General features: G+C 42.2%; 1 protein-coding gene across 11 annotated transcripts in view; it reads right to left on the bottom strand.

Annotated features, from left to right (window-relative positions):
* ERBIN (erbb2 interacting protein) overlaps window positions 1-19,008 on the bottom strand; it is a 249,589-nt gene that overhangs the window by 120,777 nt on the left and 109,804 nt on the right. For all 11 annotated transcript variants that reach the window (XM_039544892.1, XM_039544893.1, XM_039544898.1 and 8 more), the window contains 2 exons: window positions 9,244-9,441; window positions 7,820-7,937 (listed from right to left, as the gene is read on the bottom strand). In XM_039544892.1, the coding sequence (XP_039400826.1) occupies window positions 7,820-7,937; window positions 9,244-9,432 (307 nt within the window). In that variant the 5' untranslated portion in view covers window positions 9,433-9,441. The remainder of the gene's footprint in view (window positions 1-7,819; window positions 7,938-9,243; window positions 9,442-19,008) is intronic.

Below are 19,008 nucleotides of genomic sequence, written 5' to 3'. Positions count from 1 at the left end.
GATTGATTTGAAGTCTGCTCTTCTGTCCTCTGGTATGTAGGAGGCAAATTCGAAAAGCTTATTGTAATTATCGAAATCATAACTGGCGAGGAGGGCAGAGTAGTTAGCAATCCTGAACTGTAGTGTAGAGGATGTATAAACCTTGCGTCCCAGGACATCAAGGCGTCTAAGGTCTTTGTCCTGAGGGGTGGGTCGATACTGTGAATGTTTGGTCCTCTGTGTCACTGCATCGATGACAAGGGAGTTCGGTGGTGGATGAGAGAATAGGAAGTCTGCGTCCTTTGCAGGAACGTAATATTTACGCTCAGCCTTCTTGAAAGTTGGTACCAGAGAAGCTGGGGTTTGCCAGAGAGTGTCAGCTGGCTCCATGAGTGCTTCATTTATAGGGAGCGCGATTTTCGAGGGTGCAGACGGTTGAAGGATTTTAAGGAGTTTGTGTTGCTTCTCCTGAACCTCTTCTAAGGGAATATCCTGGCTGATCGCAACCCTCCGAAAAAGTTCTTGGAACTGTTTGCAGTCGTCCACGATCTGTGGAGGTGGAGGGAGGCTGGCTTCATCTGCGGCTGATGGAGAGTTAGGATTAGGCGAATCAGGATATGGTGCATAGCTCCCCAGTTCAGGAGGGGGTTCAGGCACCCTGGAAGTGGATGGAGCAGGAGACTGAGCTACCGAAGGAAGGTGATTGATAGGAGGATTCTGCCACGGGTACCACTGCGGCCAAGGCATGGGGTAGGAGAACCCAGGCATCACCCACGGAGGGGCAGCATAGGGAAACTGAGGCTGCTGAACTTGAGCCGTGACCTGAGGTGGTAAAGGTGCCTGTGGAGGAGAAGCAGGAGGGGAGAACTCTGCCTGCTGTTGCAGTTCAAGGTCACCGTCGGTGAAAGCCATTTCAGGTGGAGAAAGTGGCAGGTCAAGGAAGGAGTCCTCCGCTTGCAGGAGTGGAGAGTGAGGCTCAGGTGGCACTAAAAGGTCACTTTGAGTGAGCAGCTGTCGTTCCTGCTCTCTAGGCTGAGCTAAGTCTACTCTCTGCTGTAGCTGTTTACTAGGCGAGAGTGACAGAGAGTCTCCTGTTGTATTGTGCTTGGACACCCCCTGCAGGGGGGTCTGCTGCTAGTGCACGGGTAGCAGAGTGGCTGGGTAGCAGAGTGGCTGGGTGCCGACGCTGTTCTCGGTGCCGAGGCTGATCGAGCTGTCGGCACCGCAGCTATTTTTGTCGCTGAGGCAGAGTGCGCTGGCGGGATCGCAGCTGCTTTCAGCGCTGAAATTGACCAGGCTGAAAGCTGCGCGGCTGTTCTTGGTGTCGGTGCCGAATGCGCTGTCGGCACCGCTGCTGTTGCTGGTGCCGAGGCACGTGGTGCCGGTGTTGCAGCGTGCCTGGGTGCCGCAGAGGAGCGAGGTGTCCGTGCCGCAGCCGTTTGCGGCGCCGAGGGGACCAAACGGGTAAGTGCCTTCCCAGCGCGGGAAGTCTGGTCCCTGCCTTTCAGCTCTGTCAGAGCAGTAGCTGAGGCATTCGAAGAGGCTGAGGCAGCTGTCTTTCCTGCTGTCAGCACAGGGGGTAGGGATCTCGCCGGAGACCCCTTACCCTTGTTAGAGTCTCGTTTGTGAGACTTCTGCGCTTCGTGCCTCCGCTCCAGGGAGGGTGAAGCGACGCTCCCCACCGGTTCTGATCTGGCTGGGGAGTGTGTGGGAGCGGGTTCCACTTTTCCCGTCTCCGACAGTGGCTGCAGGGATTTCTCCATCATGATGATCTTGAGGCGCAGATCCCTGTCATGACGAGCTCTTGATTTGAGGCTCGCACAGTGTTGGCACTTTGCGGGGATGTGGGTGTCCCTGAGGCACTTCACACACTGGGAGTGACCATCTGACTGTGGCATGGAGTCCTGACAGGAGATGCATCTTTTGAAACCCGAAGCTCCTGGCATTGTGAATTGGAGATGGGCGAGGAAAGTGTCTCAATGGGAGACAAGCCTGAGGGTTTTTTTGTTTTTTTTTTAAACTAAGTAACTAACTATGTAACTATACTAAAGGAAGGGAAACAACGGGGAAGTAATTAATAATTATTTCTATGTTTCCTACAGAGATCAGGGAAGAGAAGGCAGCACTGCTCCGAGACCCGTCTTCAGCAGAGGACGGTTGAGAAGGAACTGAGGAGGGTGTGGGGCGCATGCACTCAGGAAGATTCCAACTAGATGGGAGATACCATCTGGGTGCATGCGCCCCAACCAGGCACTGCTACCGAAAATCTCCGATCGACAGCGCCGGGACGCACCGTCACCTAGAGTGGAGCACCCACAGGGACAGCACTCGAAGAAGAATTTCTACTTCCTTGTTTCCTCAGTACATTTCCTAGTGGTCCTGCTACTCAAATTTTCAAAAATCTACCTTTGATGAAATGACAGATTTCTGCTCAGCAAATCCAGTCACAGGTACAGCATTACATGCCTGCAATAGTGTGCTGATACTTCAGTTAACCACGTAAGGATATTATTAAACACCTGTCCAGTTCAATACTATTAAAAACCAAATCATGGTCACCTTCTCTTAGACTGCAAAATTATCCACTAACAAGTATATTCTGAGTAGATGTTTAGCATGACAGATGTGAGCTAAATAGGCCAATCTGACCTAAGCCTATGCAACAAGAAAACAGAAGTAGTTTTTGTAACAACCTTTAATTGTATTGCTTAAGAGAGAGCTCTGTTGCCAAGAAGTGACTTTTTACTAAGCTAAAATAATAAAGTTCCCCTATGTTGCCAGCAAGGCCCAGAATATTTTTTTAAATGCTGAGTGAAAAGATGCATGACTGGAAGTATGGGTGAAGATTAAGAACAACAATAATAGCCATTGATCCTGCACAAAGCATATAGAAGCCTATGTAAGAGAAGTGGTTTTCAGCACTTCTAAGTCATCCCCTACTGATTCCATGTTTTTTGTATTATCAGGGCACCTGTACTTGCAGTTGGTGGTATATAGTATCATAGAACTGTCAATAAAACACTTTTCAGATTATCTAAAAGTCAGTTTGCTCACCCAACAACTCTGAGTGGATCATGTTACTGGGGTATGAGGCCTGTAATCCCAATTTGTTCTGAAGATTTCCAGTGAGCTGTCATGGGGTGGAGCGACCCAGAAGCTGCAATCTTAAAGATTGAGGTAAACATGGAAGAAGGTGTGTCTTATGTCCTGAAGCTAGCTGAAGGAAGGAAGGAGACCAAGACTTCACAGGCCATGCCAGCTGGTCTAGCCAAGAACCCAAGAAAGCCCATCGGCATGAGTTACCAACCAGATGACACCATCTTATCCTTGAACTGCAGTCCTAGCCCTGCAGCTAAGACCATGCAAGCTGAAGAGACTTCTTTTTAAGTAACACTTTTTTTTCTTTAGTGGAGACATCCACAATATTATTTATTTTTCCTCTGCACTTTTTAAAGTGTGAATGTGTGTGTGAATATCAAAGAAACGGCATGTGTATATTTAGATTTTAAGTAAATCCTACTTCAAAGCACTTTGTGTTATCCTGGGCCATAAGAATCTTGCAGACACTGTTGTATGCAATAGCCGTGCTGGTCCCAGGATATTAGAGAGACAAGTTAGTCCACTAAAAGATATTACCTGGTAGTGCAGACATGGCCTAAGTGACTGGACAGAAAAACAACAGTGTATATTATATATATATATAAAAACTAAATCTTTCATTGGATCTCCTCACCATTGCTTGCATAGCACAAATTTCCCTTGTTAGAAAAACCTGTTTGTTTTCATTGATTATGCCTTAAAAACATGGGTTTCATTTATAGAGAAAAGGAGTTAATATATATTTTTCAAATTTGTAAGATACTTCTTAAAGTTCATTAAGTTCACAAAATCTCAGTCTCCACTGGATTCACCCATTTGAACTTACCCTGAGTTGGCAAAACCAGTAACACTGCCTCCCAGAATGTATATGATGTTAATGATCCATCAAACACTATCCTGGTGATGGTTTACTGGAGGACACCAAGATTCCCCCTCACACCACCATGACTGCCTGGATTTTACAAAGCTTTTTAGGCACTATTTGAAAGTTCTGAAATATTTTTTTCCTTACCAATTTGTCTTGTCTTAATTGTACATATATACTGGTTTGTCCTATCAGGATTGTTGATGAATGTTGGACTGCTATCTTATTTTAGAAAAAAGGTACATTTTAGGGGGCTGGGGTTTATGCTTGCTTGCTTGCTTATATATATAAATAAAAGCATAAAAGTAAATCAAATTTTGGGCCTCCTAGCCTTAGGGTAGATTTAAAATCAAATTTTACATCAATCCCCAATTTAAATTATTTAAATTAGACAATAGGAAACCTTGATTTAAATCATTGAATGTAATCATATTTTTTGATTGTATAAGATTCATTCTCATTGGTTGGTATAGCCATTGAAACATGTTTAATATTTACAACAAAATTTAGCCAATTGCCAGGAATAAGCTTTGAGGATACAAGAGGGAGACAACAGAACTTCCCCCGTTGCAGTAACTGCAGCTAGGGAAAATAATGCGGGGGGCGGGGAGAAATCTCCCCCTTTCTTTACATAGCAAATTGAAAAGTCTGGGACAGCTTCAAATTTATCACACACTCTGGAAGGAACTTATCTCACCAGCCAGGATGAAAGGGGAGAGACTCTCTTTTTCTGGCTTTTACCAAGCTTCCCAGAAAAAGTCTAACCAAGGATAAAATGTTGCATGTAAAATTTCAGGAAGATTGGTGAGGATTTTTTGGTTGGGGATGAAAGAGCTCAAATCGTGGTGAGTGACTGAAAATTAGGTTTTTATGATAGGAAGCTAACTTCAGTCTTAACTATGAGGTAGCTACTACTGAGCCCATAACATTTAAAATACAAAAAAAAAATTATTTCACAATCTGATACACCAAATTATACAGCTACTGCCTCTAGGGTGACCAGACAGCAAATGTGAAAAATTGGGAAAGGTGATGAGGGGTAATAGGAACCTATATGAGAAAAAGACCGCAAAATCAGGACTGTCCCTATAAAATTGGGACATCTGGTCACCCTAACTGCCTCCTTAAAATACTTTATGCCTCAGTAACAAATGTTCTTTGAGCAAATCTTTGTACGCTTAGTTAAAGGTTGCATTATTTTGGATGGATAACTCTCTACAGCTGGTAACTGATCAGTTGCCCTTTGTCTGTGAGTTGAGTAATTTTTTAGCCCTAGTACTAAAACAAAGAAAACCTTTTGATTCATTTAAATATCATTTAATAACTGCTATACTGAAAACAGTTATTCCTTTCAGCAGTTCAGGCTAGATAGAAGAACACTTCTTTTAACTTATCATTCTTGTCATAGTGGAAGTATTTAAGGATGGTCTTATTTAGTTAACACTATTAATTCACTTGTGCCAGGAACAGAGTAATAACAATCAAGTTACTATATTTCAATAAAAATGCTGTGTTCATTAGAAAATTAATAATAAAATAGGTCAAATATAAAGCTGGTCACAAACGGCAATGAGGGGGAAAACCAATATTTCCACAACAAGATATATATATATTAAAAAAAAAAAGAGGAACCCTTTTGTAACTCCGTGGAGTTATAGTTGGATGAATGGACATGTCGTCCAAATAAAGCAATAAATTTGATACAACTAGATTATGGAATTGTGCAGAAATAACTAGCCTAAATATACAGAATACTCTTTAACATGACTAATCTGACACTTGGATCTCCCCTTTCTTTAGAACTCTGGACATTATTAGAGACATTCAGGAAAGAGATATGTACAAAACAGACGTCTACAATTTCCCTAGCTGGCTTCATATGCACAAATTCAATTTTATCCTTGTATTTGGCTACGTTTGCATATTGTAATAAACATTCTATATCCTGTAGTTTTACCACTTTGAATGCCAAGATTCAGATTAAATGATGATTTTATTCATTCTCTGGAAAGGCAACAACTTTGCTCAGGCTTTGAATGTTTTTGTTAATAGTTTTCAAACAAAATCATTAATCCAAGCTGAGAAAACTTCACTGTGATTGTGGTAAATCCAACTTCCTGTTGTAATTATTTTTTTAAATTGATATGCAATGTACGAGAATGTTAATTAAGGCAAAGTATGTTAATCTGCAATAGGTCTCCCATCATTAAAGTGAATTAATGAGGTGATACTGTACTGTATTCCGCAGCAATTTAGTTTCTGATCAGGCACACCACTTTTTCCTATAAACAAGAAAAACAAGTCTGCTAACAATATGCAGGGTCGGATTAACTCTCCTGTGGGCCCGGGGCTATTAGATTTTGTGGGGTCCCCATATACAAGTCTTTTTCCTAATTTAAAACAAAGTGATCACAATTATGGCATCGAGGCTATTAACGCTATACTAAACTTGCCTTTTAATTAACATAAAGCCGTTCTGTGGTTACATTTCAGTCTTAAAACATGTCGAATTCAGTTAATTAAAAGTGGCCTACTTCTTACCTTGGAACAGCAGTTATATTAGTGTCTTTCTGGGAGGGAGTTTGGGTGCAGAAGGGGGCTCCAGGCTGGGGCAGAGTGTCGAGGTGCAGGAGAGGGTGAGGGGTGCGGGGTCTGGGAGGGATTTTAGGTGCAGGAGGGGATTCTGGCCTGGGGCAGGGGGGTGGGGTGCAGGAGGGGGTGCGAGGGGCAGGCTCCAGCTGGGAGGCGCTTACCACAGGCGGCTCCCGGCTGACGACACAGCGGGGCTTAGGCAGCTTGTCTGCATGCCATAGTCCCACACCGCTCCCAGAAGCGGCCAGCTGCTGGCACATCTCTGCGTGCCCCTTGGGGGAGGGGACAGCGTGTCTTCATGTGCTGCCCGCGCCTGCAAGCGTCGCCCCTGTAGCTCCCATTGGCCGAGGGCAGTGCGTGGAGCCGCCTTCTGGGCCTGTGGCCACAGAGATATGCCAGCAGTCGACCGCCTCCGGGAGCGGTGTGGGGCCATGGCATGCAGGCAGCCTGCCTGAGCCCTGCTGCACCGGGGCCCCCATTAGCCCGGGACTGCAGCCCCTAAAGCCCCTGCATTAATCCAGCTCTCACAATATAAAATGTTTGAATTTGCTCCTGTTAGCACAAAACTACCAATTTGGCAAAAACAAACAAGCAAACAAAAAAAACCCATCACCCTTAAAATAAATATTTAAAAAAAAAAATCACAAAATCTAATCGAGAACATTCAAATTTCTGACTTTCTTTTTAGACTAAGAATTGGCTGTGTACAGCATTTAATTTTTGTTAGTATTAAGCAAAATAAACCAGTTATATTTGGATTCAGCAAATGGAATCCACTGCTGAAACTATATACAGTAAACCAATAATGATAATTATTACAAACTCCTGGTTATTCTGTGCCTGTTACCAATCATGAGATTTAGATCTCAGTATTTCAGACTTCAGACTGCTGCTTACAGCCCCGATCCTATAAACAATTATGCACATGCTTTGCACTTTGGCCACTTAAAATAAATGAGCCAACTTGTGGTAGTGCAGTTCAGTGTGTGTATGTTCAAGTTTGCAGGATTGGTGTATTTCATTCCTCTATCAATTTTTTTGTACTGAACCACAAAGTTCAAACTAAAGTTTATTTTATGTTTTATATATAATAAATGTCACACAGACACATTACAATCAACGTTTTTCCATACAGCAAGTTTGACAGTCACTTAGGTTGGTGATTTATATTTAATATTAAGACAAGTGTTTTCTGAAAGTAATAGTTGCCTCTGTAATTCTGTATATTCATGCCGTTTTGCACTTTCGCTCCTCTAAAACGTAATAACAAATAAAATAACTTACCATTCTTGCTGACATCCAGTTCCCTGAGATTAATGAGATTTGCAATGTATGCTGGCAATGTTGTTAGATCATTGTCTGGCAAACTCAGCTTGTGCAGGGATTGACAGTTAAAAAGTTGCTATTGAAACAAAGAAAAAAGTGACTGAGCATCTTTCAGTTTTCTTTATATATCTTTTGTTTTTAATCCTTTTTAACTTCTGACCTTCTCACCAGAAAAAACAGGATATTTGTGAAACAATTTTTGTTTTAAATTTAGTGAATTACTGAATTACAAAATGTGCATCAGTGAAAAGCTGTAACTGTCCAGAGCCAGCGAAGTGGGGCAAACACTTATGTTAGATACTCTCTACAAACGTCTTCCGATGCTTCAGAAATCATTAGCTAGAGCAAATATGTAGTAATGAGGAATACTAAAATTACTTTTCAGAGTCAAAATGCCTGACAATTCTCAAACCTATAAATAAAAAAAGTATTGTATTGGAGTAGAGACTAGAGCCAGAGCCCCACTTTGCTAGGCACTGTACAAAACATATAATGAAAAGATGGTCCCTATCCCAAAGTGCTTACAATCAACCTATAAGACAAGAGAAAGCTGGTGAATACAAAGAGACGAAGTTGAGGGGGAAAGCACAAGGAAACAATGGAATGATGCTGACCAGCACGTTAAGCAGTGGTCACAGCACTCTCTCCCTAAACACTGTTAAGTTTTTTGTACATTTCACAGCAAAGTAGCGTTTTAAGGAAGGATTTGAAGGACTACAAAGTGATTTCGTAGGTATTTATGGGGAGTTCTTCCCACATGGGAGAAAGCCTGACAATACCTGTTGGAAAACTTTACAAATGGGCAGTCAAGACAATTTGAGGATCAGAGGCAAGGGTCAATGTTTCGATAGCAAATAGGAGATGGCAGGTAGGCCAGAGATAATCCATTGTCCATGGACAATAATTCCTCCAAAGATTAATATTGTCATCTGTCATCAAATAGTGCATAACATTGGTGTTGAAGATTTGGGTAAGTCACAACACATTATGTTCTCTTTTGCAATATTTTCCCCTCACTTATGTTTAAACAGAATTCTGAGGAAACACTGGCCAAACAGTGAGAATGTGTTTGGACTAGATAAGATTTACTTTAACTTTTTAGTGACTGCCACAACAACTGCCATGAGTATGAGTGAAAAGTCACTGATTGCATTGCTCACATAATAAACCATTATTTCAATCACAAGTCATGGAACAAGTCCCAAAGTCTTCAGTTACATATTAAGTTTAAACTGGTGAGTTGAAAATGGAAGTTGGTCACCTACGAGGGCCCTCAATGACAACAGACTTTTAGAATTATTACTCCACTGCTGTATACTATAGATGTAGTAAAGTAACAGGGTTAATACACCTCACAAAAAAACAAACCCCCAACATCATACCTTCGGAAGCTCCTCAATCTGATTTGCATCTAAATAGAGTTCTTCCAAGGTCTTTTCAAAGGTAAATATCTCTTTCGGCACTTGTTCCAGGCTGCAGTGAGAATAATCAAGTGCAGTAACAGTTTCTTCTTCTCCACGCAGACAGCGGCATGGCACCAACCGCACAAACAAGTTCCGCTTTGTTGTCATTTTCAGGCACTGTAAACAAAAATTAGATTTCTGAAATATCTTTAGACTTTGAGAAACTAATTTTTTTTTACCTCAACAGCTTATTAGACACAAAGTTTAGAATTTTTACATTTTAAGGACTTCAGAGCACCTGCAACTTCCATTGAAGAGAAGGATACTGTGGTTGATTGGCAGTGGTGAAAAATCAGGCTCTAAATTTTTAATTTTTTTTTAAAAGAGAAAAAGAGTATCAAACTGATACCTCTGCTTCTCACAGCAAAGTTTCACTTTCTCAGGAGTATTATGCTTTAGTTCCTAGAAAATTAATTAGACGTTTCTTATAAGAGGTGCTTTTATATTTCATATTAGGAAAACCATTCTAACTATAAGGATGGTTAAGTATTGGATTGGGCTTCCAAAGGAGGTTGTGGAATCTCCATCACTGGACATTTTAAAGAACAGGTTAGACAAACACCTGTTGGGGATGACAAGATGACCTTGAGGTCCCTTCCAGCCATGCATTTCTAGGATTCTACACCCTCATTCAAAAAGTAGGACATAGATAATGAATCAGTATGGTTTCTGTAAATTGATCCAACTACAAACATGACTGCCACTAAAAATTGCACTATAAAGAAACCACTTAAAAAGGTGCTCAGACACAGGAATTCTATTCATTTTCTGCAATTCCACCCGCGGCCTGGAAAATTTCATAAAATACATATTTTACCAAAAAAGCCACTAAACATTTGTTTTTCTTCTTAAAAATAAATGAATAGCCAATAGGAAAAAGCTTTGGATGGAAAACAATGAACCCCACTTTTTTTTTTTTTTTGGCGGTGCAAAAGGTAACTGCAATCTATGATCCGCCTTTGAATTTATGCAGTTACAAATCTGATCGTGTGAACATTTAGTCTGCTACATATTCCAAATTACACTGCGCTCATCTGGAACCCATTTTGTGGGGATGCCTTACCTTCCAATTTTTATTTAACTCATGCATGAGTGTTAGTATTATTATAGTGCCTGAATTTCCATTCATCATGAAAGGGTGGAAAAGCAGCCTTTTGTAGATGGCAGGCTGTCAGAGTTCCTTACTGAATAATTAATTTTACACAAATTCCAGCAGTATTAAAATAAGGCTTTGTATAATCATCTTTTTTGTTATTTAAATCAAGATATTCTTTACTTATTCATGTCTGAATATTGGTGACATAGCAGAATTTTAATGTGCCTTCTTAATCTATTGTTAACTTCAAGCACACAGCCATCTATCCATTTCCTTGCTGGTCACCCTGTACTACAATGACCACCACCATTTCTTCCCTAACTTTCTTGAAGTTATTTTCATCTATATGCCTCATGTGACTAAAGTACATTAATTTGCACCTGCTGATTTCTAATATTATAAATAAATAATATTGCCTACTAATATTTTTTTATTTTAGGGTGGGAGGGGGAGGAAGAGGGAAGGTTTCGAACCAGGAAATACGCAAGAACATTTGCTGCCACCACATCTCAAAAGCTTAAATTTTCATCTTGTCAGCAGCATTTATTTTCCACAATTCACATCCATAAGTCACTATGGAAAGTAAGCTTTTCACCAGGTGAAGCTTTACACATTTTGAGATGCCATGGTTTTTCTAAACTTTCGTAAGCAACCCAATCCTAGTCTTCTTCTAATTTCTTTAGAACAGCCTTGTTGGTCGGATACGTAGAACCCCATCTACTACTTACTTCGGCAACTTGACCATTAATCATGTCATCTGCTTGCATTTTTGTTAATCCTGTCAATATCCAGGCATTTTGTTTTTTGCCATATTCAGTCCATATTCCTTACTAATTGTTTTTAGAAACTCCAACATTTGTTGCATTGCATCAGTGCTACATTGTATCTTCAGTGTATCTGAGGTCAGTTAAGAGGCATCCACCAATAGAAACCCCAGGTCTTTCCATTTTGTCACAGCCTTCCACAGCTTGTCTCATACCCTGCCTGCACCTTGAAAAGGCTTAAGGACAGAGTACACCCTTGTCTCACACCCTATCCAGGGAAAAACCACTCATTGCCTCCTGTTCACACAGTGCTGTGTCTGATCATGGTAGAGACTTAAAATGAGTTCAATGAAATGCTTTCGAATCCCCATGTCTTCTATTGTTCTCCGAAGATGGCCATATTGGATGGTATCCAACGCTTTTGCGTAGTCAATGAAACACATAAGTGGGTGACTGTAGTCCCTGTATTTTTCAATGATGTAGCAGCTGTTCATGATTTGATCACGTCTTGTCTCTCTCTGTTGTGGTGGTAGTTCCACTTTTATCATTAAACTTAATGCATATCTGGATTAAGCAGAACACAACTTTGCTCACATGCAATATCAGGGAGATGATAGGATTGTTTAAGGCCATGAAGGTTCCCTTCGTCCAAACATCACTGCAAATTTTCCACATGAGATACATACAGCAGTCACCAAATGCTTTTTTAACAATTATGCTAGTACGGTAACTATCCAATGTACCTTCCTAGGCTTCATTTTCATAATAGCATGCACCACTTCCCCTTACAAGACTGATGGCTACAGCTCCATACTCTGTGTTCCTGTATCGTGAATGATTCTGATAAGGCATAAGATTGGCATAATAATCTTTCCACTGGCATTAGATATCATTACCTTCAGGGAGGACTCTGGCACTGTAATCTTTTATTATGTTTGACTGCAAGGGAAACTTTTTGGTAAGAAGTCTGACCACTATGAACATACAGTTTGTACTGGAGACTGCATGTAAATTTCCTGGTGGGGTTTCCGACAGCATGAGGGAGATCCCAGCAGAAACAGAGTCAGTGTTCCGAGTGCCTCTCTCCCCCTTCTCACATCCCCCCAGCACAGAGAGCCTCTCAGACAGAGAGTGGACTGGGCAGAGAATAATGGGTTCCAGACATACACAACCAGCAAATGGTCCCTTAAAAAAAAAAACAGCTAGTGCAACTTAGAACTGCACTTATTTTAAGATACGTGGGTGATCCTCAGAAACTATAGTGATGGGACAATTTTAGAAGACAATAGTAAATAAAATACTAACATCAAAATACATTTAAAAATACTGATAAAATGAACAAAATCAATAAAGTAGTAGTAGTAGTAAGATGTTGATAGATGTTTGGCTGCATGAGTATTTACTCTGTGTGCTGCCCCAGCCCTGCACAGACAGCTGGCACAGCAGACCTTGAGTGACCTGCCCAATGACCACAAGATTTGTTAAGGGATGAAGGCACCCGGCCAAGTTTATTGTTGACAAAGCACAGTACTGATATCCTGCAGACTCTATCGGACCACTAATACATGTATGCCCATAACAACGGGCCAGCTCAGTGAACAGCGGGACTTTGTTTTTCGCTAGGCCAGACAAAGATATTCCCTCTGATACACATCTTTATATCCCGATACAAACAAGTTAGTACTGCTCCTTTGACATAGTTACTGCCCCCAGACATAGCTAGTTATTATTTATTACTTTGTACATGTTGGTTTGATTAAAACATTTCTATTACATACTGTCATCCTGACCTTATCTTTTAGGTGATATCAGTGCGTTCCTGTTATTTTTGGGGAATGTTTTTATACCATCCTTGATATCAGGATGTTTTGGTACCACTTGATATTGGGATGTTTTTCCGTGAGTACTCTGACTAGCACTTTTTAGGAATATGTATTTTTGCAATATTAGCTCTGTTCTTGCCGAATTCTGTAAGCAGGTCCTGCCTCATACCAGGCCTTTGATACAAGGGCTTATGTCTCAGGGTCTCTTCCTACTACAGTAGTATGTTAAAATGTTAGTTGAAAACAGCTTTAACTTGCTGATACATAATAAAAATATATGTGTAATCCACAAATAACTTTACCTTTAACTTGAAAACTCTGTGTTCGTTTTTTAATTAGATGAGGTGGGTGAGGTAATATCTTTTATTGGACCAACTTCTGCTCGTGACAGAGAGACAAGCTTTCAACGTACACAGAGCTCTTCCTCAGGTCTGGGAAAGGTACTCACTGTAACAGCTAAAAACTGAACCCAACAGTTGAGCTTAACTAGTTAGCCAGTTACACATATTCTAAGGCAGTGTTTCTCAAATGCAGCCACCATAGCCACATGTGGTCGCCAGGTGCTTTCCGTGCAGCCACAGCCTCCTAGGCAGTGATTGGGGGAAAAGCAGTAGCCCCTCTCCCAGGGCCATCAGCAGGGGTTGAACCCTGCCCCCTTCTGGAACCACAAACGCCAGAGAAGCAGGCAGCTGGTGGAAGTTCCCCACATTCCTGAAGGCAGTGGGGCTTGGGTTTCCAGATTCAGTCCTGGGGTGGCAGGCTCCATCCCCCAGCCGTGGGGTCTCAGGGTCCAGCTGTGGGGCCATAACCATGGTCTCAAGTCATGCAGCAACAGGTGGTGCTCACCATCTCCTCCCCACACCCACCCATCACTCCTGGTCCCCACTGTGTCCTCTGGCCCTGGACTTCGGTCACACGGCTAGAGGGCTCCAGCCTCAGGCTCACCACCACTCTACTGCCAATGCTCGCTGCTGCTTCCCCAAGCCCTTCACCCACCCAACCTCATTGCATCTGGCCCCCGCTGCCTCGCTCGGCCCCCCGATCCATCTCCCAGGCACCTGCTGCCTCCCTCAGTAACCCATCCATTCCCCTCATCTCCTCTGGCCCGCTACCTCCCTACCCACCTCCCCATCCAGGGCTTAATTTGTCCGCCAGCTTGCCACGTCTGAGGAAGTCTGTTGTGAAAAGTGATATTGTTATGTTTGTTAATATCACTTTTCGCTGCCTCCCCGCTCGCTAGCAAGTCTGCTACTCTGAAAAGTGAGATTAACATATAAAAACAAATATCACTTCTCACAGAAGCACTTACTAACTAGCAAGTCTTTAAAAAAGCAACCAAAAAAGCAAAAGAAACAACAAAAAGACAAGAACATTCAAAGCACCTGATTTGTTTCTATTCTGTCCAGTTAAGAATAGAGACAACTGTACATTATTTTTATCATTGAGTCTGCAAAAACCCCTACATAAATAAATTACTATGGATTTGGATATGTATACGTGCATATTTATTTGTTTTTCCTAAAGCTAATTAAATATTTTAGGAAAAATTGTCACAGCAGCCACTGGCAAGAGTTGGTGGCCGCACTCTGAGGCCCCCAAAAAAATTGTTATGAGAACCCCTGTTAATTTACGGGACCATTCAAGGTGAAGTGCCCCGTTAACACCCCTGTTGGCCTAGACCAAACAGAGTGATTAGTAGGTTACACGTTGTTGTAATAAACCATAAATCCAGTGTCTTTATTAAGACCATGATTTTTAGTGTCCAGCAAAGTTATTAATTTAAGCTCCCAGGCTTATCTTTTGAAAGTGTTGTGCAGGTTTCCTTTGACAATGAGGACTGGGAGGTCAGATATGGAGTGATCGCTTTGTGAAAAGTGTTCACCCATAGGTGATATGGATGGTGTTTTTGTCTTTCATTTTCCTGTGCAAGTTCATTCAAAAGCATAGTGATTATCTGGTTTCACTCACATAGTTATTGGGGCATTTAGTGCACTGGCTGAGGAACACCATATGTAGGACCCATGGATCTTGATAAGTGTGTTGTGGGGGGTGTTGATCACTGTAGCAGTGGAGATATCACTGCAGGCTTTGCATCTGTTGTTCTGGCAGAGTCTGCTGTCATTCTGAGTTGGTGTGTCCTGGTCTGTGGAGGGCTTGCTTCTTGCATTTACAGGAGAGGAAAGTGATCAGGAATAGTCACCATGGATTCACCATGGGCAAGTCATGCCTGACTAACCTAATTGCCTTATATGACGAGATAACTGGCTCTGTGAATGAGGGGAAAGCAGTGGACGTGTTATTCCTTGACTTTAGCAAAGCTTTTGATATGGTCTCCCACAGTATTCTTGCCAGAACGTTAAAGTAGTATGGGCTGGATGAATGGACTACAAGGTGGATAGAAAGCTGGCTAGATTGTCGGGGTCAACGGGTAGTGATAAATGGTTCCATGTCTAGTTGGCAGCCTGTATCAAGCGGAGTGCCCCAAGGGTAGGTCTTGGGGCTGGTTTTGTTCTGTATCTTCATTAAATGAGCTGGAGGATGGCGTGGCCTGCACCCTCAGCAAGTTTGCAGATGACACTGAACTGGGAGGAGTGGTAGATACAGGATACATAGGGACCTAGACACATTAGAGGATTGGACCAAAAGAAATCTGATGAATTCAACAAAGACAAGTGCAGAGTCCTGCACTTAGGACAGAAGAATCCCATGCACTGCTACAGACTAGGGACCGAGTGGTTAGGCAGCAGTTCTGCAGAAAAGGACCTAGGGGTTACAGTGGACGAGAAACTGGATATGAGTCAAAGTGTGCCCTTGTTGCCAAGAAGGCTAAAGGCATTTTGGGCTGTACAAGTAGGGGCATTGCCAGCACATCGAGGGACATGATCATTCCCCTCTAGTCGACAGTGGTGAGGCCTCACCTGGAGTACTGTGTCCAGTTTTGGGCCCCACACTATAAGAAGGATGTGGAAAAATTGGAAAGAGTCCCGCGGAGGGCAACAAAAATGATTAGGGGGCTGGAGCACATGACTTATGAGGAGAGGCTGCGGAAACTGGGATTGTTTAGACTGCAGAAGAGAAGAATGAGGGGGGATTGGATAGCTGCTTTCAACTACCTGAAAGGGGGTTCCAGAGAGGATGGATCTAAACTCTTCTCAGTGGTACCAGATGACAGAACAAGGAGTAATGGTCTCAAGTTGCAGTGGAGGTGGTTTAGGTTGGATATTAGGAAAAACTTTTTCACTAGGAGCATGGTGAAATACTGGAATGGGTTACCTAGGGAGGTTGTGGAATCTCCTTCCTTAGAGGTTTCTAAGGTCAGGCTTGACAAAGCCCTCACTGGGATGATTTAGTTGGGGATTGATTATGCTTTGAGCAGGGGGTTGGACTAGATGTCCTCCTGAGGTCCCTTTCAACCCTGATATTCTATGATTATGAGGTTGGGGACTTACCTAAAGGCCAGAAGAGGGGATTCAGGAAAGATTTCATCCAGGATGGAGTCCTCATCAAGCCTGGGCTGTAATTGTTTGATGATACCTGGTATGGGTTTTAATGTGGGGTAGTAGGTGACAACTAGAGGTGTGCAGTTGGAGAGGGTTTTATTTCTGTATTGAAGCAGGTTCTCTTGAGGGGTGTTTGAGTGGCCTGTTCCATGATGCAATCTATTCTCTGGTCTGGTGAAAGCAGTTCTGAGTGTGTTAAGGTGTATATCGCAGACTTTATCCTTGGAGCATATTTTGTGGTATCTGAGTGCCTGGCTGTAGATAAGAGTGTGTCTGGGATGGTTACTGGGTCTGTGCAACTAGGTGTGCTAATTCGTGAGTCTCTTGTATATAGTTTATCTATAGGATTCCACTGTTGAAGCTGACTGTAATGTGGTGTTGAAAAAGTTGATGCTAGTGTGAGAAAGTTCTAGAGAGTTTAATGAATGGGTGGTGGCAGTTGAAGTTGTGGTGGAAATCTATGAGGGAGTTTAAATCATCTGTCCAGAGGATGAAATCATCCTCAGTGTATCTCAGATATATGATTTGTTTCATGGTGCATTTTCCAGAAATTCTTAAATAGAATTTTAAAATAGGCTTGTCCACTTTGTTCCTTTATTATGTACAAATAAAGAGACATTTTGTTGCTGCCTTTGTGGCGGGGGGGGAGGGGAATTGTTTATTTTTTAATGTGTATTCAAGTACTGTCAACTCTGGAAGACTATGCTGGAATGCAGAACTAGAGAAATTATGACTTCGAAGGAGCAAAGAGTGAAAATTAGGCAATTGAAAGAAGGTATTTTTATTCAGACTGTATAAACCTTCATTTTAATATTTATTAAACCTCACACACCAAAAAAAACCCAAAACCCAGAAAAATCCAGAGCTGACAATCCTGCTATTTCTATGGTAATAAACAAGCAAAGAAGGATCTCTTTAAAGTAAAACTTTCATGATATCTTTATAAATGTTTTGGGGTGTTTTTAAGGTTGAAAGAATATGAACTAATATTTTCCCCTGCTGAAACTGCAGTTTAAACACTCCTATTCTTGATAAAAGTTCTACTATGAAGAAAAGGCAGATGCTATTTTAACTAATCAATTAGGAGAACCTGAGGAGGTTCTTGGTCAAAGTGGACACAGAATAAAGAAATCTGCACCCCTGTTTCCACATCTTCCAAACAGAGTGACAGACAGCAAAGAGCTCATTGGGAAAGAAACAAGGGCCTGTCACATCCCCCAAGGATTTCTGTTTCACAAGGTTTCAGAGTAGCAGCCGTGTTAGTCTGTATCCACAAAAAAAACAGGAGTACTTGTGGCACCTTAAAGACTAACAAATTTATTTAAGCATGAGCTGTAGCTCACGAAAGCTCATGCTTAAATAAATTTGTTAGTCTTTAAGGTGCCACAAGTACTCCTGGTTTTTTTTGTTCCACAAGGGAATCTTAACTAATCCCATTCTTCAAGAATCATCCTAACCTTCTCTAACAGGGTTTTCTGAGAAAAGGGAAGGTGAAGAGCACAGGGATCCTACACAGCAGATTGAGTAAGATGAGACTCACAGGGTCGCAAGGTGTCCAGTTTTCAACCAAACACCCGGTTGAAAAGGGACTCTCCCCAGCCTGGTGAAAATGAGCAAGTGAGTGAGGGTGGGGGAGAGCAAGTGACAGAGGGAAGGGAGGGAAGATGGAGTGAGTGGGGCGGGGCCTCGGAGAAGGGGCAGGGCAAGGGTGTTTGGTTTTGTGCAGTTAGGAAGTTGGCAACCTTTGGGAGACTTCCAATAAGAGAAAAAATGAAATATGAAGATTGCCACTGCGGACAGAGAAGAGGTCCCTTGAGAGAATGGAGGAGGAAAGAACTCTCTTGGAAAGCTCTTTCTCAGAGGAAGTGAAAAGATCCTTTCTGAGAAGAGGTAGAAGGCAGCAAAAGCCCTATGTATCCATGCTACAGCTCCTGGATGAAGGGATTCTCCTGTAGTGATTAAACAGGGAGAAAACAGAAAGACGACTGGGCATCCCCTACATTCATGTTACTTTATGGCTTTAATTGGTGATATTGGATGCTCCTCCTTTTTGAGTGTCTGAGCCTAGGGAGAGTGACTTGGGAACTCTAGCCCCTGGAGTCTGCACAGGTTGCTGAAGTAAAATGCAGTCACCAGTTCAGAGTTGCTGCTACCCCTATTCAGACCTGGTTGCAGTGGTTTCATGTGAAGCAGCAGCAGAGGAGGACAGGATGGAGAGAACGGTCCCTTCTTCCAAAATTTACAAAGAAGAGGTAAAGGAGGAGTATTTTCAGCCCTCCTTCCTTGGCTTTTGACAAGCTGAGCCCTCACCTGGAATTTGGGAGATCTTGGGTTCAATTCCCCTTACCTGGAGAAGAGATTTGAACTTGGGTATCCCATATTGCAGGAGAAACGCTTAACCACTGGGATAAGGATATTCTGATGTCAGTCTCTCAGTCACTCCTATTGAAACTGTTCTACTGTGTATACATAATTCAACAGTAATTGGAGCAGGGAAGGAC

The sequence above is a fragment of the Mauremys reevesii genome, linkage group 6 (genome assembly GCF_016161935.1).
Source record: "Mauremys reevesii isolate NIE-2019 linkage group 6, ASM1616193v1, whole genome shotgun sequence".
NCBI lineage: Eukaryota > Metazoa > Chordata > Testudines > Geoemydidae > Mauremys > Mauremys reevesii.
This window is presented reverse-complemented; position numbering and strand designations above follow the sequence as displayed.